This window comes from Anser anser, assembly GCF_964211835.1.
Source record: "Anser anser genome assembly, chromosome: 26".
In the NCBI taxonomy this organism is placed as follows: domain Eukaryota; kingdom Metazoa; phylum Chordata; class Aves; order Anseriformes; family Anatidae; genus Anser; species Anser anser.
Genome location: NC_139747.1, coordinates 1,121,733 through 1,149,595, shown reverse-complemented (window position 1 = coordinate 1,149,595; position 27,863 = coordinate 1,121,733). Strand labels below are relative to the sequence as shown.

The 27,863-nt window shown below is 59.1% G+C and overlaps 1 protein-coding gene and 1 long non-coding RNA gene across 3 annotated transcripts; one reads left to right on the top strand and one right to left on the bottom strand.

Moving 5' to 3' along the window:
* Positions 1-77: 77 nt before the first annotated feature.
* Positions 78-19,686, bottom strand: LOC310886862. The gene is made up of 3 exons (XR_014575501.1): positions 16,861-19,686; positions 3,641-16,733; positions 78-3,547 (listed from the first exon to the last, which is right to left on the bottom strand). It is a non-coding gene; the product is annotated as an uncharacterized lncRNA (long non-coding RNA).
* Positions 19,687-19,886: 200 nt separating this feature from the next.
* Positions 19,887-26,440, top strand: ZNF703 (zinc finger protein 703). 2 transcript variants are annotated; one of them, XM_083812021.1, is made up of 4 exons: positions 19,887-20,817; positions 21,157-23,233; positions 23,937-24,055; positions 26,105-26,440. In XM_083812021.1, the coding sequence occupies exons 1-2, from the start codon at positions 20,236-20,238 to the stop codon at positions 22,534-22,536; spliced, it is 1,962 nt and encodes a 653-aa protein (XP_083668147.1). In that variant the 5' UTR covers positions 19,887-20,235; the 3' UTR covers positions 22,537-23,233; positions 23,937-24,055; positions 26,105-26,440. The 2 variants fall into 2 exon arrangements, with proteins under 2 accessions (XP_083668147.1, XP_083668146.1); XM_083812020.1 differs by lacking the exon at positions 23,937-24,055.
* The last annotated feature ends 1,423 nt before the right edge of the window (positions 26,441-27,863 follow it).

Sequence of the window (27,863 nt, the reverse complement as noted above, 5' to 3'; positions counted from 1 at the left end):
CGGGATGGATTTACGGCTGAAATTCCCTGATCGACATTCGCGGCAGAGCCAGAAAGAAACGTGTGAGGTAGCGGGGACTTTCTGGGTTCTGTTTCGGGGTTGGGTTTGTTTGTTTGTTTGTTTTCAGCGGTTATTTCTCTCTCTCTGATCCTGACTGACCTTGCAGTTTGTGGAAGGGAAACAGGAAGGCTTAACGCCGGAGGAGCCTTTCCCAACGGGGTCGGGGCGGTGCTGGCCACGGGGGCTTTGGCAACTGGGACACCAGTTCCCTGCGGGGCAAGGAGCAGCTGAAATCCCCTTGCAGCACGCTAAATCTCCCCTTATTGCCCAAGAAGACAAAGCCCTGGCAGAGCAGCCGGGCTGAGGCAGGTCCCGGCCGTCCCCAGGCACAGCACGAGGGTGCAGCCGGCGTCACCCTGCTCGCTGCGGGACCGACACGGCACCGAGGGCTGTGGAGCCGGTGTGGGCTTAGGGGCACCCAGCCCACTGCCACCTCCCCAGGGGGTTTCCCCCTGTCCTGGCCCAGCGCTGGAGCAGAGGAGCCGCACGAGCCAGCGCGGCAGCTGCTGCTTGCCTGGCTAACAGCCGGCTACGAGGCGGTTCCCAACATTTCAGCCCTTAGAAAGTGACCTGAGAAGGTTTATTTGGGCAGCTGGGTGCTGTTTGGGCTGGGGTTGGGGAGATAGGGGAAGAGGTCGGGGCGTGAGGCAGAGCCTCGTGCAGCAGCGTGCCCGGAAAGGGGCAGGGAGCTGCGGGGAGCCCCGGGGGCCGCCGGCATCCCGCACTGCCCACGGCTAACCTCCTCCGCCTAGGCAGCTCCTCACCGAGGTGTGGATCTGCCTCCGTCTCCACGCTCACGGGGCAGCTCCGGGAGTTTTAATTAGAAGTTTGGCACAGCAGGCACAGTTACGACACGGGAATGCTTCGTGCAGGCCATCACCCCATCCACGTCAGTGATAGCGTGCTGCCCTGGGATCAGACATCCTGCTCTCGGACACCTCCAGCACATGAGTTTTCCCAGCTCTGGCTGATGTTACAGCTGCTTTCGAGGTGCTCGGTGATGGGGACCGGGTCGGAGGCGGCCCCGAGGCACCAAAGCTCCCCGAACAGCATCCCTCCGATGCAGCGGCTCCGCTCCCATCCCCGTGGAGCCAGCGACAGCTGGCACGACACCTTTCATGTCTCGCTAAGAGCAGAGTGGAAGTCAGCACGCTGATAATTACAAGGCAGCGCATCTCCGTGCCCTGTGACTAAGGCAATATGTAGAGCAAAGGTAGGAACAAACCACCAGAAGAGCAAATAAATAAAGAAGGCAGCCTTAATAATGGGGTAATTACCTACCTTAAGTACACAATCATCTAGCATTTTGCTAAACTTTATGACACATGATGACAAGTTAATAAATGAGATGTCTTACCAGCAGTAAAACAGCTGTTACCAGCCACCTCGTATGTCTGGGTAGCCCAGAGCAAAAAAAAACCACCAAGCCAAATGAAAAGAAACTGGTTATTTCTGTTTGTCGAAATAGCCCGTGTAATAAATCACTATTAATGATGCTGTCATTTATCAAAGGGAAAGCTCTTGTTGCAAAAGCCTTTGAAGTCATGGCACCTATAATTTCCTACCTATAAAAAGGTACCTTTGTGCATGTGTCATACCTGGAGCCGACGGCAGGTACCGGGAGTTCATCGCTGCCCTGCGCCGCCTCCCGAGCACAGCACCGCTGAGGCAGGGGAGCTGCTCCCCGTGTAACCAGGAGGCTCCGTCGCTGCTGCCGGAGACCCCACAAGAACGGGGATCAGCGGGATGGGAGCTGTGCTCGTGCCTGGAGAAAGGCAGACCCCAAGGCAGGTGTGCGAGGCAGAGCTGCGCTGCGTTGTGACAGCCCCAGGCTGCCCACGCTGCCCCAGGTCCGTCAGAGACCGATTGAAAGGTGGATTCCCTCTCCTCCCTGTACCTAATAGCTCCTTCATCCAAGGATAGTTGGGTGGTGAATCCGTGATAATTAGCAGGGATCTACGGTGGTTAAAATGACCGAGGTGACATTCGCAGAGCCGGGACCAGCCAGCACGGGGCTGAGCCAGCCAAGCCCCCGCGTGCCCTGCGCGTGGCCACGTCCCCAGCCCCACGCCGGCCCACCTGCGGGTGGGATGGAGCAGAGAAGGACGAGGCAGCCTCCTCCTGCCCTGCAGACCCAGGGACCGAGAGCGCCTGGCCGGGGCTGTGCAGGCTGCGACGGGCGCTTGTCTCTGTCCTCCACCACCCTCGGGCCGCCAGCGCCCCAGGGACAGGGCTGCGCAGCACCGCGGCTCCGGCTTGTCCCTGGCCATAATCCCTGCAGCACATCGTAAAAGAGCAATAAAGGCCTAAATAAAGGGCCACAGATGCAAAGGGGAGGCATTTGCTCCCCAGAGCATCCATCTATTTAGGAGGAATGTGTTTTTTCTTTTCCAGAGACCTAAGGAGGGTTTCTTTTTTTTTTTTTCCCCCTTCTTGATTATTAACTAAGGCAGCTCCTATGTAGCTTTGTCATTTTTCCCCTGCTGAAGACACTTTTTCTTTTCTTCTCATCTGAGCGGCAGGCACCTCACCCACCTCATAAGCATCTGCTACAAGAAGTCTTCACCTGTCACCTCTTCCCAAGTGACTTGAGAAAACAGGATAGAAAAGCTATAAATAATTAAGACCCATCCGACACCGGTGCAGCGACTAAATATCAGAACTGCCTGAGCATCACGAACACTGCCTTGATAGCCAAGGGGAAAGCTAACCTACTTCTGGAGGAGGATGTCAAGAGAGACAGGACCACGTGCTAACAGCGTGGCCAAGTGCATTTCAGCCCCTGTCGAGGACTCCTGGCCAGGGAATAACCCGTCCGTGTGAGTGCAGCGTGGCACGCCGGGCCAAGGGCTTGCAGCATCCCAAAAGACGTGGGTGAACACCCCGAAAGAGCAAATGGGCTGCAACACCCAGGGCACGCAGCCTGCGCCTACCGCTTGCATTGCTGGAAGACAGGAGCCTCTCGCATTGCTATCGCTTCTCCGTATTAACATGCATGGCTTACTGATCAAATCCTACAGCCGCCTCAGAGCTTGTAAGAAGTTAACATCAAAGCCACGGGAGGGAGGGAATGGCAAGTGCTGGAGAGAGATGTCACATTAGTGTCTGGCTCTCCGAGAGCTTCTGCATTTCAAACCTTGTTCGTCAAGGCTTCAACTCCATCGCCCTGCTTCGCGGGGAAGGGGAACGTGCCGCCCGCGCCCGCACGCACCAGGGGCTCACCCCCATGGGAGAGGCTGCAGGGGCCAGGGCAGCCCCAGGACGGTGCAGGGCAGAGCTGCAGCCCCGAGGCTCAGCTGGGGCCCTTGGGTGCTGCTGCTGCTGCTCCAGCTGCCTTGGTCGCTGGTGCCATATGAGGGAGAAATCAGGCGAAGCCCCCTATGGTTGGCCCAGACCTGATGGCTGCGTCGAAGGCTGCAAATCCGGCTGCTGTCAGGGCTCGGCTCCGGCTGCTGAGGGTAGATGGAAACTTCCCCTTTGGGCTCTTCTGTAATTGTTCATCAGGGCGTCAGTTCAGCAGAGCATGATTAAATTCCCAAGTGAGCAACCAGGAAGATAATTAACTTTTGGAACAACTTACCTGTGAGACAGAGTATCCATCACTCAAGGTCTTCACGGAGCAGCCGATCCCCAGCCGCCAGCAGCGCTCCCGTTCCTGGAGGTGACCCCGCAGCCCAACTGGTGGGAAATATCCTCCTGGGAGCACAAAATGCTGATTTACCCGAATCTAAATGATCTGCGGGAATACTCCTGGCTCCAGTTTGCAACAAAAGCTAGGCAAGCTGCATATCGCGCTGTCAGCCTGCTCAGGCCTGGGGACAACGGGGTCACCCCGAGCCATGCGCCCGGGCACGCTCCAGCACCCAAAACCAGCTGGGGAGCAGCACCGCAGCTCTTCCACCACGCACACTTTTTGCAGAGCCTTCCCCACCCACGCACGCACACACCTGATTTTTTTCAACTTTGATTAAGCCCCGGCTGGGGATGAAATAAGGGGGATTTTTGCCAGCCCTGTGGCTGGGGCAGGGGGAGCCCTGCTAAGGTCTGGTGCAAAGCCCAGCACTGGTGGGGGGGCTGGGATGCAGAGGGGACACCCCCAGCCCAGGGAGCTGCTTTTATTTGGAGTCTGCAGCACAGTCCCCAGGAGATTTATGACCTGAGCGCTTTGATGTGGGCCTCTGATAAGCATCAGGAATATTTTCGTTTCATGACAATGTCAGCCAGGGAGCGCTGAATGGAGGGGGTTTATGGGCAGCAATGTTTCCTGCAGCTATTGAGCCGGCTGCCACATTCCTAGGGAAGGCCAGCCATTAAAATAAAATCATAAACCCCCCTTTGGAAAGCTTTATAAACAGAAGGAAGCTTCTCCTTTAAGGGAGAGGATCGGGGAGTATTTCCATTTTAATCAGGGGCATCTCTGGAACAAGACCACAGCCAGGGCTGCGCAGAATTTGTCAGGGGATTAGCTCAGGAAAAGAGAGAGTGCAGGATTTTTCCCCTTCGCACTCACTCGGCTGTTATTCCAAATTAGGCTGTTCGTGTTCAGCTCGGAGGAGGGTAATGAAAACCAGAAGGGAGCCGCGGCGAGAGCCTGGCTGGGGGCAGGGGACGGGGACGGGGCAGCGGAGAAGTCCGGTCGTGCACAGGGCACCGGGTCCCTGGGCGGAGGGTGGGCAGCCCCGGTGCTGCAATGCAAGAGGTGCTGCACGGTGCTGCCCGGCATCGCAGAGCACTGCGTGACTTTGCACAGTGCTGCACGACTTTGCACAGTGCTGAACGACATTGCACAGTGCCTCATGGCATCGCATGCTGCTGCACGACTTTGCATAGCGCTGCACAACTTTGCACAGCACTGCACAATTTTGCACAGCACTGCATGACTTTGCACAGCGCAGCACAACATCGCACTGTGCTGCATGATATTGCACAGTCCTGCACGACATTGCACAGCGCTGCGTGGTGCTGCACAGCATTGCACAGCTCTGCATGGCACTGCACAGTGCTGCTGCACTGGGAGCAGCCCAGAAACCTCCAGCCTGCCCATGTAGGCAGCACGGTGGGCAGGGGGCCCTGCAGCACGCTCGCCGCTTGGGGACAGGGCTGCAGGAAAGCTGCCGTGGCCTGGCTTTCTCCCCGCGACAGCCTCTGCTCACTGTCAACTGCTTCCGCGTGATTTATTTGAGGTTTACACTCCAATCTGTAATGCAAAACCACCGAGCGCATTTCTTCCTCCTTGTAATTAAAGCCCCCAATGCTGAAGCACACACCTGGTATAAACAACTATAAAAAAAATACATGTGCAGCGCCAGCACTGTTTTTAGGTGCTGGGAACACAGCCCAACACCGGGTGCCCATCCGAGAGGCGGGTGAGGATGGCTGCCCCAGCGCAAGGGGGGACGCAGCTGGATCAGGCCTCACACAGCCCCTGGATCTGAGGTGCAATTTTCCAGTGATATTTTGGTGTTCATTTTGGGGCAGGAAGAGGGGTCCTTTCCTCACCCGTCCCTTGCAGGCACCCCAGGGAGCTCTCCTCCTTGAAGCCTCCCATGGAAGGGCACAATTCCAGGGCTCAGATGGGGGTTTTATCAACAAATGATTAATGTCCGATGGGTCTAAACTTCCCAGTGGTTCGGAGATTTGTATGGCAATGGTTTTCCTGAACTTTATCTAAATACCATGGGATGAAGCCAGCATGAACACTGAGGTGTGCCACGGTCTGGAGGTGGCGAGAGCCCCTCGCAGCCTGGGGAGCCTGGGCTCGCTCCTTGAGGAGTTTCATCTTCATCCTGATTTCCAGCCTAAATCTTCGGCATGGCCAATTTACCCCACTTGGGGTTGTTCCAACTCAGTCCTCTCGCTCCCAAAGCCCATCCCCTGCCCCGTGTCCTCCCGCCGTGGCCCCGTGGCAGCTCCTCTCGGCGGGGGCGTGCAGGGCAGCGGTGCCGGCAGCAGAGCGAAACGAGGCGGGACGCCCGTCCGGGGAAGCTTCCCGGCCTCCCCGTGCAAGCAGAAGGGCAGGACGAACAGGTTTGGTGGCTGGCAGGGAAAAGAAAAAGGGAACGTCTGCCCCTGGTGCATCACAAACCCCAGCCACCGCCGCTCCACCCGAGAAGCGGCGCTGCAGCAGGCGCCGGCGTCACCCGGCCGGGGGGCTGTGGGGCACCCCGCAGACCCGAGCGGGGTGCGGGGGGAGCGGGGCTTTCCCTCCCCGCACTGCACCAAGAGCAGACGCCCATCGGCCGCGCCGTCGTGGAAAACCAAGAACCCCAAGCAATTTTAAATGAACTTTCAAAATGATGAACAAAGAGCCCTTGTCCGTGTTATACAGCAAATAAATCACACCAAAATGATAGTTGTAATTCCCAAAAGTACACAGAGAATTGATTTTCCGATGACATTTATCATGATAAACCGGTGCAGCAGCATACAGGCACATCTTAAGTTGCAGCTGGTTGACTCCCTCCCATTTATCTCCCATCCCATCTTCGCCGGCCACATTTGCACAGTTGCACAAGTGATTATTGCTCCTAAGGACAACTGGGCTTGTTCAGCTCACCCTGCCGCAGCAGCTCCGGCTGGGTTTGGCTCGCGCTGACTCAAGCCTCAGCCCCACCAGACGTAGTTACAGGGCTAAGAAGTGTTTTAATCGCTTGCCAAGCGTGACGCCCGCGCCGGGCCGGGCTGTTCGGGCTTTGTTGGGAACACAGCACAGGGATGTGCTGGGCCCTGGACTCACAGAGCCCGGCGAGCGAGGGTGCCGGCACCTCCGGTGCTCCTTAGGATAACATTGCTTTCAATCCCCAATCAGATTTTTAAATTATATCTGTATCTGCCTGTGTATATATCTCCCTTTGTCAGAGCCTCGCCAGCCTCTCCTTCTCTCCTTTATTTGTCTTGCTGCTGTTGCAGCGAAAATGTATTGGCTTTGCAGTTAGTGATTACACGTCATCACATACCCAATTTATAACACCATACCCCAAAGAACAGATGTAATAAAGCCAGGCCAGGAAACAGCAATGTTATAAAACAGAGCAGTCAACTCAAAGGTCCTTGCATGTGTGCAGGAAAGAAAATATTACAGACACCGGTCTGGGGAGGGAGGAGGCTGCGGGGAGGAAGGGGGCTCGCGGCGTGCTGAGGACGAGGGATGTGGGCACGGGGGTCGCAGGGGAGGGGGACACAGGGACTGGGGGCGTTTAGTGCAGAAATCACGGCCCCAAATCCGCAGCCTCCATGGAGGGTTGCAGTGGGGCTGGAGGGGCTGCGGTGGGGCTGGAGGGGCTGCAGTGGGGCTGGAGGGGCTGCTGCCCAATGGCCAGGGTGGGATGGGGGTGACGCCGCCTCCCCCCAGACCAAAATGGGGTTTCAGGTGCTGGATTTCCCCAGCCCTCATCCTGCACCGAGCCCACAGCCTCCGTCTCTCGGAGGGGAGGAACGGCAGGGGCGGCGGGTATCTCCACATCTCCGATCCCCCACCTTCCCGTTCAGCCCCCAAAGCCACCGGCTATCAAAACCAGGAGCAGCTCTCCAAGAAGGCTTACCCTGAGCAAGAATTTATCTCCTTTTATTCATGATCCAGGAGCCAGGACATCATGCAGCGGGGCCGGCTAATCGCAGCTGGAGATAGGAGCGACCCCGAGCGAGGGCTGCGCGGGGCCGGCGCGCCGAGCACACGGCTGATAAGGCGGCTGCGGCAGGAGCGCCGAGCTCCTGACGTCTCATTATCAAAAACTTTTTGTTTAATAACCCAGGGTAATAAAATGCACCTCTGGAGGGCCTTGCCCAGATAAAGGAATGTAAATCAGCGATAAAGGCTTCTGGATTTTGCCGCCACAAAGAGCGCCAAGAGCCCCTCGTTCCCCTCGGGCTGGTGGGAGGGGGCCAGGAGCCCCCATGCCCTTGGTCCCCGTCCGTGGCCGGGGGTGGGCTGGGGGCTGCTGCGGGGAGAGAGGGGCGAGCCAGGACCAACAGCCTGGCCCTGGGCTGGGGCTGAGGCACAGAAACCCGCGCGATGCAAATTCGTGAGCTTAGGAAGCCGATCACTTTGAAAGGTCAAAACTCACATTCATAATCGGACTAAACAAAAAGCTAATTAGAGGCCTTTTGTGCACCTAAATGAGGCTGGAGAATTCCCGGTGCTCCCAGGGGCCCGGCGATGTTCAGGAGGGCTCTTGGCAGCCTTCCTTCTCCTGCGAGGTGTTCACCAGCAAAGCGCTCCCGCGGAGTGGATGGAAATAATGATCCAGGAATGGCACCGGGCTCCCAACGTGCGCGGGCGGCGCGTTCAGCGGCCAGCCCCGGCTGAAGCAAAACGGGAAAGGGTCCGGAGCTGCAGCCCTGGGGGCTGTTGGTTCCCCTTGGGGACCCCAGCCCGCACTGGCTGGGGGGGACGGGACCCCCAGGTCAGCCCCGAGGCGAAGCCCAGGCCGGGGGGCTGCTGCCCGGAGCCCACCGCCCACCCCTCCGGGCGCGCTCCGGGGCTCGCCCCGGCTGTCGGCAGCACCGTCACGCCAGCTGTTTCGGAGCGGCGGATTCCTGTTGCCAAGATATGGATTTGGTTTTAATAACAGTTAGTGCAAACATTGTAAATTTACTGCTGCTAGAGAGAGTTTTTGAAAACGTCCAACTCTGGCTATAATTTTTCAATCGCACCAGCTGTTTGTGCTCTGTTCATACCTGACATGCTGCTTTGAAATAGCAATCACTGTATTTATAAGAAGGGAAGGACTCATAAATATGTCAGGAGTGGAATATACAACGCCATATTTCACCATTTTCTATTTTAAAATTGTGAGTTATGACTACAGAAATGTGGTCCCATTAAAGGTGATATGATGTATTTTGTGTCTTGTTCAGGAGCCCATCCATCATTGAGACAATAAAGAAAACCGCACTTACTTTTTTTCCCTGTCGTCTGTAATTTATGATGCCCAAAAAGCTGTAACCTTTTGGCAGGCTTTGCAGAAACTGCTGCACTGTTAGCAACTAAATAACCTTTTATAAGGTTTTAAATGTGTTGCTACAGTCTCAATGCACTTGCTGTATTGATCCAGAAGATCCTGCAAAAAAGGGGAAAGGAACATGATCTATAACAGGATCGATAACAGTATATAGATTGTTGAAAGATGCTTCTAATGATTTTTGCCAGCCATCATCTTTCAATGCGCTGCTCCCCATCTTTTAGGCTTCAGTCCTTGCTCAAATTAATTAACCTTGCTCAGCTTCTCGGTGTGCCAGGGCTGCAGACGGCGCTGGGAGGGCTGCAGCGAGTTTCCCGGCTGCAGATTAATCGGCGAGGGTGGCACCGAGGCGCTGTCCGGGCGGCGCTGCCCGCCTGTGCCTGGCCCCGCGGACCTCACTGTGGGGCAGCTCTGCCAGAAATAAAGGAGAAAGCAAACCCAAGAGGGGCCACGCGGCTCGGTATTGACAGCGAGCTGCTCCCATACAGCACGGCTCCGCGCTCCGTCCCCGCCTGACTTGCTCTCTTTGTCATTTATGTTTTCCCCCCAAAGCAGCCACCAAATCATTATTAACGTTATAAATAAAATGAGAGGGCAAGTTATTAAATGTAAAATATGTGGAGTCCTCCTCGAACTCGCCGCGTAGTTCATAAATATGATGGCTTAATTTCATCTGTAATCCAAACGGCTGATGAAGCATTACACAGCTCTCTGTTAATTGAAGTTGTTAACAAAGCTGAAGAGAGAGATTATTATGTATAGACTTTTATCCTTCAGGGGTATCATCATAACAGATCATAAATGGAAATGAATTCATCGCTCCCACACGCCACCGCGGGATCCCTGCCTGCAGTTTCCATGGGGCAGGGGCCAGGGACGGGATTTGGGGCAGATTCTGGGCACGAGGGTCCCCAGCCCCCCGGACCCCCCAGCCCCAGCCCTCTCCTTCGGGCAGCTCCGGGTGCACTTCCCAGCTCCTGGGCTTGCAGAGCCCCTCGAAAGGCTTCAGCAGGAGAGATGCTACCTCGAAGCGAGATCATTGCCGTCATCTGGGGCACGAGACATCGGGGTGACAGAAAATCCATCCCCTCTGCCCACGTACCCCGGCCGGGGCGCGCACGTGCAGGAGGAGCCTCGGAGTCCACCCCTGTTAATTTACTGCAGGGCACGAGGCGAGTTTTGTGCAGGCACCCAGGGCTCGAGGTATTCATCAGGTCCACAGACAAAGGGTCATTATTATCTCAGGGCCGAGTGTCTATATTTTCAGCACGCTGCTTAAAGTAATAATTGTGTGACTTCTAGTTAGTGATGGGCTATTTGTTTCATGGAGAAATGGACGCCTGCTGCAACTGGGTATTAAAGGCTTCGTGGTACAGCTGTGCCCCTTCCCGAGGCTTTTCAATGCCTTGTTCCTTAAACCCCGGATCTTCTAGGCACCGGGAGATGCTCTTCCAGCAAGTTAATGCAAATGTCCGCTCAAACCCAGCCAGTCACCACTGCGTCTGGCTTCTTTCTCCGTAGGAATACACATCTGGTGGGAAAGGCTGGGGCTTATTCGGTGAGTTTTAATTTGCTGAAGTGGGAATCAGAAGGCGTCCAGGCAGCTCCCAGCGGTGCTGCGCATCTCCCCGTGACCTGCTCGGTCTCGGCTCCGTGCCTCCGCTCCTACGTGAGCAAGAGCCGCCGCTGGCTGCCTCATACTGCCCAGGGCTCCGGGCAGCACTTAGGTGGGAAAAGCTTGCTCTCTGCCCACCAAAACCATGAGAAGAGCGCTGATTCTCCCACCAAAGCTGAGAGCTGAGCTGCAGCAGGGTGGGGAAGGGGCAGGAGGAGCGGAGGTGCCCCCCGTGCCTCCAGCCCCCCGGTTTCTCTCTCCCCACGGCGAGGAAGCCAGCCCAGCCCAGCCTGCACCGCCGCAGCCCGTATTTCTCGGCTCGGCGGCTTCCAGGTGGAGTTATGAAAACACACAATGCCGTTTCCTTCTCCTGGATCTCATCAGCTTTTTCCATCCAGCACATTATCCAGGAAATTCTCGTCTATACCTTTGAGGAGTTACCATGATTATCTGGAACGCGTTACTTGCACACAGCAAATGCAAATTAATGTAGTCTTCACATTTCGCCGTGGCAATAAAGGGGAATGTTGACATCAGCCTGAAAGTAGAATTAGCTTTTGCATTATGTGGTGTGAGAGTGAGGTGTTGAAACCCGCGCGCGAGACTTTCCAAGTTACAGTAAAGAACTGTTCTGGCAGCATTGCAAAAACATTGTCGTGTTTCCAAAAGCCAGAGGTAAGCTGAGTGGTCTCTCTGTTCGAGGCTGTATTATTGCTTTTGCTGGGCTTTCAAAACCCTGCCATTTTGTCTCGTTACCTCTAATGTGTTCCTCGGTTTATTGCAAGCTCATCTCCTTAAGAAGAGAGAGTTACAGCGCTGTCAGGCTCTGCTACTCTCTGATAAAGAGCCCACTTCGTTCCTAGCAACACCAGCCTCCCCTCCCCGCCGTAATCCCTCCAACAACACCGCTTTCATCGCAGCACGGGAGCCCTTTGAACCACACCAGACAAGGGCTGGAGGCACCAATCCTGCCGGCAGCTCCTTCGCAGCAATAACCCGGGGCTCGGTGCTAACACCTTGCTGGCGGAGGTGATGTGCACGGTACCGGAGCCCCTTAAATCAGGCGCCGAGGCTGGATGGGAAGGGACGAGGCTGAGAGCTTTATTGATCATTTCTGCAGCGCACGGGCATTCACCGAGCGCTTGCCAAGCTCCCAAATCCTGCAGCGAACAGAAAACCTGGTGCGGACTGTCTCCAGCCATCGTGGCAAATAGGTCCTGGGATGTTGGCTCCTGGTCCCCCCCTCGCCATCGGGGACCCCTCTCGGGCACCCAGCGCCCATCCCCGGTACCCGCTGCACGTCCCGGGTACGTCCCTGGGGAGGTCGGGCTCTGCCACCACGTGCAGCAGTTGGGCAGATTTCTCACAGAATTGGGTCAGCTCCGTTTTTCTGCCACCAGCCGTCCTGGGGGGTGGGTTCGGCCGTTTGGGTAATTACAGCAGGAGCCGTTTTCAGGCAGGCGTTGATGGAGAGCAGCGGCTGCAGGGATCAGCAGCGAAGCTGCGAGCACAGGGCAAGAGCAAGACACGAACAGGGACGGGCTCAGCGGGTCAAGTAGGCTCTGCTAGCCCAGCAATTACACCCTGTCCTCCCCTCCTCTCGGAGGTTTGAGCAGAAGGGTGAATTAGCTGGTGCGGGTTGAGTTAACCCGTTGTCTGCCGCCAGCCATGGAGCTGGCTGCACACGCCCTCAGTGCAGCTTTGGTTTGCTCAGCGGCGTCTCCGGGGCCGAACGCTCCCAGCTCCATCCTGCAACCCTCACCTCCTCCCGGCTTGGGTGCAGAGGCAGGAGGAGCATCAGGCACCACAGCAGCAGAGCAGGCACCGGGTGGCTCCCAGCAGAGCCAGGGTCCCGCCTGTGCCATGGTGCCAGGGACAGGGCTTTGCTGCGATCTGCTCCAGAAGCATCTTTACGCACTGCGGTCTTTCACATGCAACTGCTTCTCTGCCTTCGAAGCAGCGCTGTCCTGCAGCAGGGCCTGGTTTTATCATCGCACCAAGCAGGAACAGTTGCAGATGGAGTTTGCTCTTGGTGGCTGCCTGCACGGAGCTGGGGGACGGAGGAAAGGGCGAGTGGGAAGAGTTTGGAAGAGGAGCCCTGAACGTGCCTGCGCGCACGGGGCCAGATGCTGGCTGCAGGCTCAGTTTGGAAACAGTTCCCTTAATAAAGAGCTAGTTTAGTTTCATAGCCACGAAGGCCATCCATGTTGTTATTCAGCATGTGGCATATGAAACAGGTCGTTCTGGGGAGACCCACAGGAAGGAGCAGAGCGCAATAACAGGCGAGCGAAGCAGCTCCGCCGCAGGACTCGGACCACCAGGACTGAGGGTTTCCAGGCCATGCCAGGCACGCTGCTAGCACGTGCGAGAGCTGCATCCGCCGGGGGATTACAGGGAAAAGCCGGGCCTCGTGCTCCAGCCAGCCGCTGCTTCGCCACAGAGCAGGGAGAGGCGAGGGGCACCCACCACATCGCGGTGCCTTTGCATGGGATGGGGAGACGCAGGGAGCAGGAGAGAGCCGAGCTCCTGGGGGTCGCAGCCCCGCGAGGCCCCCCCTGGCTGGGTGGGCAGGCAGAGCTCCAGGACAATTTGGGCTGAGAGGGCTGTAAATGAGGAAGAAGGGAAAACAAATGATGCCAGCAGCAGGTGAAGGAAGTGTAGGAGCATTATGTATAATATTAAATTTAATGCTATTCCATTTTCCATCTCAGTTATTAAATTAACTGAGAACTATGCTTGCACTTAAAAGATTCCTGTCATATTTTATGCACAAGATGATCTCAGAGTAATTCGTGCTAGAAATATGTCATGTTAAATTACGGATACCAATAAACCTTACTTAAACTCGGCATTGATCATGTGTGGGAGATAAACTCCTGGGGGCCCAGCTCCCCATCGCCCAGCACCCCGGGCAGGCAGCGCTGGCTGGGCTCGGGGACACGGTGCCGTTATCGGCGCGGGGCCGGCGGTGTCACCCGACATGCCCGGGGAGCTGAGGGTGCCCGGGGGGCTGACAGGTGGCAGTGAGGGGTGACGGCGATCCGCCCGGGGCCGACACCGCTTATCGGCACAAGATGCCGTGTTGCCGTACCAAACGCGGCCCGGCGAGTCTGGCTCCTATTTGGTGTCACCTTCGCTCACACCGGCCCCGTCCCTTGGGGCTGTGCCCCCCCCCCCGGGCTGTGCACGGCCGTGGGGTGGGGACCACGGGAGCAAATCCCAGCTGCGTCCTCCCTCGCTCCTGCTCCCCACGCGCTGCCCTCATGTGATGGGAGGCTGGGCTTCCCCTTGGCGAGAACAGCCCTCGCCTCTGTGCCCAGGCATCACAAGCCCCAGCTGCCCCGAGGCCGCCCCGCCGCAGCACAGAGGTTTTTCAAGGAGCTTTGGCTCCGGCCTCCCCCTGAATGGAGCCGCTTGTTCTCCGCAGCCAGCGGCGCGGCCGCGCTCACTGGGTGCTCTCCCAGGGTCGCCTCGGTCCCAGCTCTGGTGCTTGCTCCAGAGCCCTGTGGCTCCCCAGGGCTCCTCGCCTCGTGCTGTCCCATGGGAAAACCCAAGTGGTGCCAGCGCTGCTGCCCCAAGGAGCAGCTGAGGGCTCAGCCCTTCGTTCCTTTTAGCACGAGGGAGTGAGTGGCACCCAGGGGTGAAGCCCTGACAGCGGTCACAGGATCCCACACGACCTGCACAGCGCACGGGGGGATGGAGCGAGCCGTGGAAAGACACAGCTGCACAGCTGACCCTCCAAATTGATGAGCTCCTGGCTGTAGCACAACCATCCACAGTGACCACAGCCTTCCAGAGCCCCCTATGGAGCTGCTCCCACCTTATCCAGGTGGGTGCTGGTGATGCTGGTCCAGCGCTGGGTGCTGGCACCCACGAGCTCCCCGGACCAGGCAGCCGAGCATCCCTCATGCCAGCGCTCACCAACCCTTGGCACGGCCCCGTGGCACCACCAAACCACTGGTGGCCTTGCAAATCCCAGTGCCAATGGGGACCCCAGCCCCGTGCCGAGCACCCCACGGCTGCTAGGTGCCCCCCGCTGCCGGGGAGTAATTGGGTGCAGCAGCACATGCTGCAGGGCTGCTTTAATCCTGCTCCAGGTGGCTGCAATCCAGTGCAGGATTTACAGTGCCCTGACCCTGAGCTGTCAAGAAGGAACAGCCAGATTAATGGGGTGGGCGGGTTCGTGCAATAATCGTTTGTTTGATGTGACAAGCCTGATAGGCGTTGATTTACTTACAGACTGATAGGCTTTTAATTGAGCACCTCTGTCCCAGTCACATCAAAGGCAGAGGTTGACAAGGGGCCCCTTTTACCAAAAGCTCCCGGTGACTGACAGATCCTGGATGCTAAATCTCCCGGGGAGGGGGTTCCCTCTTTTTCTCTTCTTTTTTTTTTTTTTCCTCCTTTCTCTCCCAGGATGGGCCAGGCCAGGCGCAGCAAAAGCCCCGTCCCTTGCAGGGGGATGCCTGGCCAAGCCAGCGTCCCCTGGCCTGGATGGGGACAGGGTTAGGGCATGACAGGCGCCAGCATCGCCCCCGGCACTCCTCAGGGAGCCCTCGCCCAGCCCCAGCTCCGGTTCCACCTGCATCAGATCAAATTCAGCCACAAAAGGTGGCTGAAGCGAAGGGAAAGGTGGGAGGCGGAGGCCAGGCAGTGGTTTTATGGCTGGTTCTCTGTGCATCAGCGCGGCTGACCGACCTTACCAGGTGGGAGGGCTCGTGGGATGCAGTTACACCACCGAGACGGAGACTTTGGGAATCAGCTGCAGATGGGTGAAGAGAAGGAAATCCACGGTGCACCGAGTCTGCGCGCGGAGGCACAAGCGTGCGGCCATGCACAGGCGTGCACCACGAGGGCAGAGCGCACCTAAAGCACCTAAAGGTGCCCACGAACCCCCCCCCAGCGCATTGGTAAAAGCAAACAAACAAAGAGACAGAGCCAGAAAACCAGCCGAGTCGCTCAGACGTCTTGTGAAGACGTATGGGAGATTCTGTTCTTAATGGGAAATTTAAGAAAGTGGGCACAAATCACAGCTCTTTTCCGTAACCTGCGGTGTGCAGAAAAGCCTGAGCCTTTGGGCCGGATTAGCTATGTATATTTATGTTTTAAAGTCTGATGTGTTTTTCAGGATCTAAATATAAATTATTTTTACTGTATCAATGATTAAATATTTTTCTTTGAGATCATAGAGTCCAAAAAGTAAATGTTTCTGAAAAGGCATTCGAAAAATTTAAAAGAAGAAAAAAATCCCTCTGAGAAGCCCTTTTGTCATTTGCAACCAATAAAAATGCCTATTGTTATGAAGGGCTCATAAATAATCTGATTTTGGCATGCTTTCATACCATACAGAAAATGAATAAATTAAACTTGATTTACAGCCTTTTTCATTTTTATTAGAGCCGCTCCAAACATTTTATGTAACGTACGTGCCAGATGAGCTACACCAAATGGTTTGAGGCTCTGGTACTGATATTATATAAATTAAGTTGTTTTAATTTGCATAGTTTAATTAACTAACACTGGCAAGGAAAAAAAGGAAAGCAGAGGTACAAGAGAGCTCGTGCGTGTCTGAGGGCTCAGCGCACCCACGGAGACAGAGCCCCAGGTGCCAGCCGCAGGGCGCGTCCGGGTCCCCCCATCGCTTCTGGAGGGGGCCAGCACCCACCCGCGGCCCCTTCCCCATGCTAAAGGATGTGGGGATCTCTCTCACGTTCCCATTTTACAGATGGGGAAACTGAGGCACGCGAGCTGGACCCCGTGGTGCAGATCCCTGCAGCCTTTTACCCTGCGGGGACACCTCCCTGCGCCACCGCGGTGTTAACTGGCGCTGGGTCGCGGGGGAAAATGCCCCGAATTATCCCCGCTGACAAAGCATCTTTGTAAAGACCGCCACTCTGCCCGGCGCGGCACAACGCTGAGAAGATAAACAGGCCAAAAAAAAAAAAAAAAAGTCTTAACTAATGTCACCGTGACCCGATGTCAGCCACGCTGGGCGTTTTGATCTGCTGCCCATCCCTGCCGAATAGAGGAGCGCTTTTCTTCCCTCCGCAGCACTTTGATAAGTGTGTGATGTTCTCCTCCCCCTCGTGCAATTTATCCTGTAGAATTTCACACCAGGAAACAGCTTCATTACATCAACAACAGGAAGACCCCACTGATTTGTCACACAGAAAAACAGCTGTTAGTCACACATCAAGGGAATAGAGGGGGGAAAGAAAATCTCACCTTTTTTCCTTTAATGTTCGCGCAGTTCTTTAATGTTAATCGCTCTGCAGAGGAAAGCCAGCTACCAGGCTATCCAATAAGTAACCATCATCCAGTGAGCACCAGTTAATATCTGAGTGTCTTCCTGCTTTTCCTGCTACATGATTGCTTTCGAAAGAAAGATTAATTCCAACTTTAAAAAAGAAAACACTATTTTTATCATTGCCAGAAGTCTATACGGGTTTAAAAAAGAAAAAGCACTTGCTTGTCGTTTTACATCTTGCAATTTTGTCAGTTGTTTTAAAACATGTCTCCTGTAATAAATAAGATCATTTTTATGCACTTGTTCTGCAGCTCGCGGCGCGGCCCCGGCTGGCGCAGCGCTGGGGGAAGGTGGACGCGGCGCGGGCAGCCCGACGGCCCCGCGCTCTGCCGCGCACACACGCGCAGGATCTCGCTCACGGAGCCGCTCACCGGAGGCGATTCGCCCGTGGAGCAGCAGGTCCACAGCACTGATGAAATCTTGGCTTTAAATGAGCCTCCGGGATCCCCAGCCCGCAGCCAGGTCGGGTCCCCCCAGTTCCTCCCCGCACCCTGGGGACCCCACAACTGCCCCGGGACCTCTGTGGGACCTGGCTGATGGCAGTTGTGCTCCCGTGCCCTCGTCTCCATCCTGGTTGTGGGCTGCCAGGCACCCCCACGGCTCCGCGGGGAGCAGCAGTGGGGAGGGAGCCGCTGCGGAACAGGGGAGCAGCCCAGGGATCGCTGCTGGAGCTCCCCGGGGAGAACACCTCCTTTCGGTGCAGCTCAGCGCTCGTGCATTTAATGCACAAGCATTTAGTGCACGTTTGTAGGACGGCTGCCTGGGAAGGGCTCTCTCTGGAAGGCAGGAACGCCGTCCCGAGCCACGCTTCCAGGCCTGGGCCGAGGGGTCCCAGCAGCCCTGCACGTCTCTCCTCTCCTGGTTTGCTTTTTTCTTCCCCTTTTTACAAATACCTGCGGCACCGCCTGCGCCTTCCCCGGACGGCACCTTTTGGCACTACCTAATGAGCAAAACATCATCAGTCATTTCTGAAAGCGCTCGTGGAGGCTTTCTGTCTTTTTTGGCTGTGCTTTCATTCAAAATATTTTGCTCTTCATTTAGCGCACCGTGTTATTCTTGTGTGGCGAGGGGTCTCGCCTGCTTCACCTGAATACCCTTGGCGAGAGGCACTCCCCAGGCACAGGGGGACTTGTGGCGGGGCAGAGCTGGGCACGAAGTGAGGACGTTTTTCTTTCTCTCTCCCCAGTTGCTCTTAATGACAGTGGGACCCACACAGATTTTAACACGCAGAATATAATCAGAGACAGTAAGCGCCCATAACAGTACAACATGGAGCAGGGTTCACTATCTGCAGTGATCCTTCCATGATGTTTTATTCCAGCCGAATGCAGAAGTTTTCTCCCCGGTGCACGCGGCGGTGCCGGCGCTCCCTGCACGGCTTCGGCATTCAGCAGCTTGTTGGAAGGGAAAGGAGCTGGGGCCCGATGAGCAGCTTTGCTGCACCCCAGCTCCCATTACGGGTGGAAAAGTTGCTGGTGCTGGGGCCTCTTGCACCCGAGGTGCTGCCTGCACCCCGGTGCCACGGGAGCTTCGGGGAGGCGGCGAAGCAGCCCCGGCGCCCGCTGCCCCGCGAGCGGCTGCTGGATGGCCCGGCAGTTACACACTTGTCCCACCTTATTTTATTTTATTTTGTTAACGCAGTGTTGTTGTTGGCATGCAACTTGAATTACTTTGAGGAAAGATTTTTTTTTCTATTTCCTTCTGACTTGAATGGCTCCTTTGAAAGGCAGGCCTCTCCTTTTACATCCACGCTGTCCGGATTGAATCAATCTTGCGGTCAGCTTTGGGGGGGGGGGGGGAGAAAAGCCTCACAAAGAGGCAAAATTGACAGGTCCGACAATCGGCGTGATTGATAGTGGTTGGAGACGCGGCCTGGACGCCGCACTGTGCCACGGCGATGCCGGCGCGCTGGGGGAGATCCAGCAAAGGCTTTTTCCCAGAACCGGGCGTGCACGGGCTCTGGAAGGGGTGGCGGTATGAACTTAATAATAGCAACATTGTTGTAACATAAAGCATCTGTCAGGGTTTAATATGATTAATTATACGTCCCTGTCTCTCTCTCCCTCTCCGGGCAGGCGGGAGGGACCCGAAACCCAAACCCGGCGAAGGCAGAGGTGGGTCCGTGCCCCCGGCAGCCTCCCCGGCCACGCGCAAGCCGCCGCCACGCAGCGCCCCGTTGGTGACCTTCAGCCAGATGCACATGAAAGAAAGCAGGAAAATGTCAAACATTCCGCATTACGAATATGCTCACGGTATTCCAGGCCAATCAGAGAGACAGGGTTACCGGGCTCTCAATGGGTAATTTGTTCCAGATAAGCCTTGATTTTAACGGAGCAGCAATGACATCACCCCAGTGCGCTGAGAACCCATCCCTTCGGGTTTCGGTACATGACCGGGCAGATTGGATCAGCTGCGTTGGTGCTGCAAGCGCGGTGCCCAGCTCCTCTCCTCCGCTCCCTCCAGGAGCCACATTCATGGGCCCCAAAGTCACCAGTCCTGGCCCCAAACCAGCCTCGCACACCCCCGTGGTGCCCCCCAGCCCTTGCAGGTCTCTCCAAGCCCCCATTCCCCCAGCCAAAGCCTACAGGAGCCAGGGCCCAGCGGGATGGAGGCTTCCAGGCCCCGACCATGGAGCCCCCTGGGTCTGTGAACTTAATGCAAAGCCGTCCAGGAAAGGTAACTAGAAATCGGAAGTTAATTGTCGAGAAGTTTAATTAGTTATACGGGAGTCTGTGCTGTCACCGGCAAATTTTTAAGACTGAGCCAAAGAGAGTGGAAAACCACTGGAAGAAATGAGTATTCTTGGTAGCAACGCAAGGAAGTGGCACGTTTCGTGGGCCTGGCTCAGCTCTGCCCGCTGCCCCCCCAGCAACCCACAGGGGCCGTGCCACGTCCCGGAGGTGTCCCCCCCACCACCACCCCCCAGGGCAGGGGGCAGCGCTGCAGGGCGGGTGCACGGGCCGCTGCGGCAGGGCGCCGAGCTGAGTCGTGCCGTGCTCAGCTGTGCCAGGCTGCTCTTAGCCGAGCCACGTCGCAGCGGCCGAGCCACGCCGCGGCGTGCCAGCTGAGCCGTGCCGTGCCGCGATAAGGCACGCCAGCTGAGCCGTGCCAGCAGGGCCGCGCCGTGCTATGCCAAGCCGTGCCAGCCAAGCTGAGCCGTGCCCTGCCAGCCGAGCCGTGCCAGGCCACGCAATGCCTAGTCGTGCTGAGCCGTGCTGAGCCGTGCTGAGCCGTGCGATGCCCGGCTGCGCCGTGCCGTGCCGTGCCGAGGCGAGCCGTGCCGAACCGGGGGGATGCCGGGGGATGCCGAGCCGAGCCAGGCGACGCTGAGCCGAGCCGGGCGATGCCGAGCCGAGCCGAGTCTTGCCGAGCCGAGCCGAGCCGAGCCGGGCGGCTCTCCCCCACGCGGCGGCGCGGCGGCAGCACGGCGGCTCGCCCCCCCCACCGGCGGCTCTCCCCGCCCCGGGGGCCCGGCCGGGCGCGGATTGGTGCGCGGCGCCGGCCCCCTCGGAGCGCGGCCGCCATCGGGGCTATTTGACGTGTCGGTGGGGAAGGGGAAGGGTTTTGTCTCGCCGGGGCCGCCGCCGCCGCCGCTCCGCCGCCCGCCCGGCCCGGCCCGGCCCCGCGGAGCCCGGCGCGCCCGCCGCCGCCGCCCGCCCCAAATGAGCGGAGCCCCCGGCGGGCCCCGGCCGAGGACCCCGCCGAGCCGCGGAGCCGCGGGCGCCCCGTCGCCCCGGCCGCCCCCCGCCGACCCGCTGCGCCAGGCCAGCCGGCTGCCCATCCGCGTCCTGAAGATGCTCAGCGCCCACAGCGGCCACCTCCTGCACCCCGAGTACCTCCAGCCGCTCTCCTCCACGCCCGTCAGCCCCATCGAGGTCAGTGCCCGACGCCCCCGCGGCCCCGGCTCCCCCCCCGCCCGCTCCCCCCGGACGCCCCCCGAACCCCGCGGTGCCGGCCGTGCCCGGCTCCTTCCCTCCCGGCCGGCCGCGGCCCCCCGCCCCGCGCCCCCCTTCCCTCCCTGCCCTTCCCTTCCCTTCCCTTCCCTCCCCGCCCTCCCTCTCCTTCCCTTCCCCTCCTCTCCCTTCCCTTCCCCGCGCCCTGGCTCGGCGCCCGCCGGCCCCGCGGTGGGGGGGGGGGGGGGGTTGGGGGGGCCGGCCCGGGGGGCGCCGTCGGGGCCCCCCCCTGACCGGCGCCGCGCTCCGCTCCGCCCGCAGCTGGACGCCAAGAAGAGCCCGCTGGCGCTGCTGGCCCAGACCTGCTCGCAGATCGGCAAGCCCGACCCGCCGCCCTCCTCCAAGCTCAACGCCGTGGCCGCCGCCGGGCTGCCCGCCGCCGACAAGGAGCCCGCCGCCCGCCCCGCCGCGCTCAAGCCGCCGGGGGGGGACGCGCCCCCCGAGGACAAGTCCAGCTTCAAGCCCTACTCCAAGGGCGGCGCGGAGCCGCGCAAGGAGGGCGGCGCGGACAAGGCCGGCTTTCGGGTGCCCAGCGCCGCCTGCCCGCCGTTCCCCCCGCACGCCGCCGCCGCCTCGCCCGGCGGCTCCCGCGGCGCCTCCCCGCAGCACGCCGAGCCCAAGGGCGCCGAGGAGAAGAAGGAGCCCGAGGCGGCCAAGCCCAGCCCCGACGGGGCGGGCGGCGCGCTGGGGCGCGGGGCGGCCGAGCCCGGGGCGCACGGCGAGCCCCCCTCGGGCCGCAAGTCGGAGCCGCCCGCCCTGCCGCCCGCCGGCCATGTGGCCCCCGTGTCGCCCTACAAGCCCGGCCACTCCGTCTTCCCCCTGCCGCCCTCCAGCATCGGCTACCACGGCTCCATCGTGGGCGCCTACGCCGGCTACCCCTCCCAGTTCGTGCCCGGGCTGGACCCCACCAAGCCGGGCCTGGTGGGCGGCCAGCTGCCGGGCGCCCTGGGGCTGCCGGGGAAGCCGCCCAGCTCCAGCCCGCTCACCGGGGCCTCGCCGCCCTCCTTCATGCAGGGATTATGCCGGGACCCGTACTGCCTGAGCTACCACAGCGCCTCGCACCTGGGCTCCAGCAACTGCTCCAGCTGCGTGCACGACCCCGGCAGCCTGAAGAGCGGATACCCCTTGGTGTACCCCACGCACCCCCTGCACTCGGTGCACACCACGCTCTCCTCCAGCGGCACCGCCAGCCTGCCCGGCCACCCCCTCTACACCTACGGCTTCATGCTGCAGAACGACCCCCTGCCCCACATATGCAACTGGGTGTCTGCCAGCGGACCCTGCGACAAGAGGTTTGCCACCTCGGAGGAGCTGCTCACCCACCTACGGACCCACACGGCCCTGCCGGGGGCGGAGAAACTCTTGGCGGGTTACCCTACCTCCGGGCTGGGCTCCGCGGCCTCCTGCCACCTCCACCTCCCGCCCGCCGCCCCCGGGAGCCCCAACACGTTACCGGCCTCCCTGTCCTTGAGGAGCCCACACACTTTGGGACTAAACAGGTACCACCCGTACGGCAAGAGCCATTTGCCCACAGCCGGCGCCCTGCCGGTGCCGTCCTTGCCGGCCGCCGGACCTTACTACTCCCCGTACGCGCTCTACGGCCAAAGACTAACTTCAGCTTCTGCACTCGGATACCAGTAACTATGGCAGCCCCTTCCCCTCCTCCGGTCTCCTCCTTGCCCGAGCTCCCCGCTCCCTCCTTGGACTGTGTATTTATTTACTGTATGTTAGCTTAAAGCTGGGAATATAAGTGCATTAATCCACCAATGAATCAATGGTATGCAAAAAGTCTGTGTCCAAAAAAAAAAAAAAAAGAAAAAAAGAAAAAAAAAATCTTTACTTTGCAGGTGTGGGGCTTTTATTTTTCCCTTCTGTTTCTTTTGATTTTTTTTTTCTTCCCCTTCTTAATTTCCCCCCCTGAGAAATTCTTGCATGACTCCTGACACACAAGGAAAAAAAAAAAAAAAAAAAAGAACGTTTCTTCCTCCTCCCCCTCCTCGTTTATCGTTCTGGGATTCAGTTTCCGTTTGTAAAGTTAACAGATGTAATTTTTTTTTTTTTAATTTTTTTTTTTTAATTTTTTTTTTTTTTTTTTGCGATGTGTTTTGGGGACCGGGGGTGGCCGCGGGCGGAAGGACGGGAGCAGGCCCGGCCGTGCCGCCCCTCGCCCGGCAGCGGCGCCCCCGGGCAGCGCCCGGCCTCCCCCCCCCCGGCCCGGCACCGGCACCGGGCCCCCCCCCCCCCGAGGACGGAGCAGCGACGGGCGCGGGGCCGCCCCCAGCCCCAGCCCCGCCGCGGGAGGGCTGCGAGCATTTCGGGTGCCTAGAGCTCCGGCTTGGTAAGTCTTATTTTGTTAATAAATGAATACTTGGTTATATTCACCCTGTGGTGTGTGCTCTCTTCCATCCCCCCCCGGCACCCTCCCCGGTCCCCCCCCCGGGGGCTCTGTGCCCCCCGCACCCGCCGCAGCGCCCCGGGGCCGCCGAGCGCCGAGCTCCGAGCCCCACCTAGCGGCGGCGGCCGGGGGGGCTGCGGCGGGTGCTGGGTGCTGGGCGCTGGGTGCTGGGCGCTGGGTGCCGCCGGGGTGCGGAGCCGGGGGGTGCCGAGGTCGTGGTCCCGGGGGAGCGGAGCGCTGGGGGGCGCAGGGAAGGTTCGAGAAGGCAGCGGAGCTGAAAGCGATGCCAAGAGCCCCGGTGTCCCCCCCCCGAGACCCCCCCAGGGCGCGGAGGTCGCGGTGCTGTGCCCCCGTCGCTGCACCCAGCGGAGGGGCTGGGATTTGGGGCTGGGGGCCGCAGCCTGACGCGCCCCCGGTCCCGCTCCCGTGCCTTGTGCGAGCAGCCGGGCGCTGGCGCAGGCTCGGGCTGCCCTCCCCGGCTGATCGCTGCCGTGCCACGAGCGCCGTGGGTTTGGCGAGGGGCTCCGAGACCCCTCGCTCCCGCTGGGTGCTGAGCACGCAGCAGCACGGGCAGGGCTGGGGGGCTGCAGCCCGCTGCGCCCACCCCACGCCGCTGCTCGGGGCCATCCCCGAGCTGTTATTCCAGCAGCAGCCCGACCCTCGCAGCGGGACCCCCGGCTGCACCCCGTGAAGCCCCCCCCGTGCTCCCGTTGCCCCCCATGGCTGTTCTCTGCTGTTGAGTGCTTTGCTCCTGTTGCATTTTGGGTGAGTCATGCAATTAATCCCAGTTAATTGCCTTCTCTACATTGCCTTATGCCCCGTGTTTAAATTCCTTTGTGTCCTTTGAGCTGAAAAATAATGCGCTTAGAACGGGGGCTTGTTTTGCCAGTGAGATTTTTATTTTTCTGCCCGCTCCTCTGAGCACGGCCGCGGGCGCGTGGCCGGAGGGTGGGCGGTGGCCGGGGCTCTGCCGCTGGCGGCCGCTGGAATTGAGGAGGCCGGGGTCCGGTGGGCAGCCCCGACCCTGAGCCCCCCCCGGCTGCGGGGAGCAGTTTTGTGGGTCTGTGGTTACCCCGCCGGGGCCGTAGCTCGGGTCTGGCTTTGCTCCGGGTCTGCCTGCGGCAGCCGCTGCCGGTGTTGGCAGGATGAGGGCCGCGGGACTGCAGAACCGGGCTGGAAGCGAGGAGGTTTTGAGCATCGCAGCGGGTGCTCCCCTCGGAGGGGACGGCACGGGGTCGCAGGCCAAGGCGCCGCCAGATAGCTTCTGTGCTTCGGTCCCCGCTGTTGCAGAGCTGCGCGGGGCGTTTGCAGCCGTGACGGTCCCCCCGAAGGCCCCCCCTGCCCTTCGGCAGCGTCGCCTCTCCCTGGGCATTGCCCCGTGCCCTCCGGCAAGGCTGCTCGGTGTCGGCCTCGCTCGGGCGCCGCTGGTCCCTGGCGTAAATCTCGGCTCCTCAGCCGCAGCTCCCAAACCCCACGCCTGCTGCGGGTCCCTGCAGCGGGCATTTTGTTCCGCTGGGCTTTGAGGCATCCTCACCGCCAGCGCTGCGGGGCTGTGCGCAGGCTCTCCCTGCGCCACGGGGCAAGGAAGGCGATGCTGCGGTGCCGCGATGCCCGCGGATGCTCGGGGATGCCGCTGGGCCTCGGGCTGTGGGGTCGCGGCGCGCCTGCGGTGCGACGCTGCCATGGAGCAGCCAGGGATGGGACGAGGGGTCCGTGGGCAGCACCGCCTGCATGCAGGGAGAGCCCCGGGTGAACGGTGCGGGCTCTGTCCCCCCCTCGCTCCCCAAACCCCTCCTCGCGCCAGGACGCTCCCAGCTCCAAAAGCGAGCCCGTGCGCCTCCCCTCCGCCTCCAGGCAGACGGGGATGCTGCTCAGATGCATCCTGCCGTGCAGACGGTTCCCCGAGGAATATTTTTTCCCCTCCCTAAAGACTGCAGCACCGGGGCCAGGATGTGTAAACACTGCAAAGTATCATCTGATACCAGCCGACACTCGGGGGCTTTATCTGCTAGGAAATTATTGTGTTGCCGATATATTAAATAACTCCCTATCTAATGTATGCCCAGGTTACTGCAGAATTCATTTTACAATAAGAGCACTGGGATGCACTTTATTAATCATTCTGTCTAACAACCTGCACTCCACAGTTTCGGTTTGATTTGATTCAATCCTGTCTTTCTGCAAAATATATGGCTGAGTGGGTCGGATAATGTATGGCTTAATTTAGAGTTGTATGGGTTTGAATTACCATTTTCATAATGTGCTGTGCATTAATGTGTTGCATCATTTATACAGAAAAATGTGCAAGGTTTCAAACCTCTCCGGGAAGCAAAAGTCACCTAAAGGGAGCGCGGAGCAGCAAGAAAGGGCCTTTCAAAGCCGGCTGGCAGGGGGTGCTTTTTGGGGCAGGAGGTGGGATAGGGAGGGCCGGGAGCGGGCTGAGGCTCGGATAACACAGGTGGGTGTTAGGACACGGGAAATGTGTGTTTGAGGCCGTGTTGGCAGCGAGCAGCTCTCCTCCTTATTGCATAACAACAACTTTTCCAGCTAGCCCTGAATTGCAAGAGACCTCCAGCGGTTGACTCTCAGGTGACCCTGATCCCAGCGCTCTCCCGTGGACGGCTATAATAACACCAGCTGTCAGTTACCCCGGCTCTGACTGAGGAGGAAAAAGCACTGATTATCCAAATACAGTCATTAAAGGGGAAATGTGTTTTTAGGACTGTCAGAGTGATTAATGAGGGTTAGCAATCCTTGCAAATGCACTTGTTTAGTCTAACTGGCAGCCTCTATTTTCCTATTGATTTATTGCAGCAGTTGCTGAGGCCGCAGTGTGTGTGGAAGGAGTCAGGACACTTCGCGACTGTGTGCTGTTTCAGTGGAAAACATGCAGGATTTTGTTGTGAGCGGCGGAGGGGGGCTCCGGCTGAAAGGCACGGTGCGCTCCCGCTTTGCCCCGGCCGTGGAAGGCAGCTGAACAAAGGCAACATTATACCTTGTGCCGGGGAAGGAATGACTTGGACGCACATGCAAAACAGCTCCGCCGCGCTGCGCGCCGTATAAATATCCCCGTTTGTAAAGCCCGAAGCCCATCTGACCACAAACGATCTGTCCACCCAATAAATATGCGAGCGAAAGAGCGAGGCCGTATTTTTTTTTGTTGTTGTTGTTTTCCTTCCTCTCCGGCACGCAACCCCCCGATGCCCGTGCGGAGGTGTCTGCCCGCGGGCGCACAAAGCGGTTCAGAGAGCGGAGCGCGAAGTCTTCAAGGGCTGGTGCGCGCCTGCCGAGTGGAGGTCAGGTCAGGCTGCGGAGGCAAGGGCCGGAGCGGCAGCGATGGTGGGTGGATGAGAAGTTTCTCGGCTGCATAAAGCAGCTTTTCTTTCCGTGTGAGCCCTGGTGGAAGCCCTGGAGAATACAGGCTCTGTGTTTCCTCCCCGCTGGGGACATCTCCTGTCCCCCTGCCAGTGCCCCGCGGGAGCCTTCCCAGGGGGAACGAACGTGGGGAAGCGTCCCCTTGAGCCCCCCGGGCTGGGGCTGGGGCTGTGCAGAGCAAGCCTGGGGACGGGGGGATGGAGGGGGAGCAAAGGGAAAAGGGCTCAGGAGCATAAAGGGGTGTCCTGTGGTTTGCCTCCAGGCAATGTCAGTAGCAGGAGAGCGCCAGCGAGAGGAGGCGCGTGGAGAAGAGCGAAGACCTCGAGGTGCTCAGAGAGCCCCAAAGCCAGGGGAGCGGCCAGAGGGTGCCCAACGGCCTGGAAAGCTGCGGAGGGGAGAAGGCTTTCACGGGGCTTTGTGTGACTGCTGAGGAGCCACCGCTGCCACTTCGCTGCCCAAAACCCGGTGTGTGGCACGAGTCCTCCTGGCGGCACCGGCACCTGCTTGCAGCGGGGATGCGCCGACGCCTTCCCCATAACAGGACGCCAGTTTCGTGCTGGCTACGGCATGGGAAGCGCCCAGGGTGACCGTACGTGGCCGTGGCTCCTGCCGCCTCCTGCAGTGTCTGATCCTGCTCAGCGCCACCGTTGGCACCGGGGCACCGTCGGGCTGCGAACTGCCCCGGCCCCGCGGCGGAGCTGCGCCCGCGCTGGCTCCCTGCAAAGCGCAGCCCCGCTCGCTCAGATTTACACCGGCGTGCGTGTAAGTGATACTGTTCATTACTGTGATGCATGGTTAATAGTTATCTCTCTGTTTATTATCATGATGAATAACTGAAGAGTCGTAATTCTGTATACACAAATGTTTCAGCTAAACGCTCGCTGGAGAATGCTGGGGGAGACGCTCGGCTGACAGCTTAGTTTACAGAGTATATTCCTTGAGCTCAATTCACAATAACAAACAGATTTCCACAGACCATAATGTTTTCTAACCCAGCGTTTATGGAAACCTCCCGGAGCAGCTTTGCCATGACTTCACCCCACCTTCCAGCACCATGCACGGGACGGGACGGGGGGAATGCGACCTCCCCGCGGGCGGACCGACCCCGGAGGTGCCTTTGCAAGATGCTGAGAGCTGATGCTGCACCAGCGAAGCGATGCCGACGCAGGGACTGAGCGGGGTGGCACGGTCGGCGCTG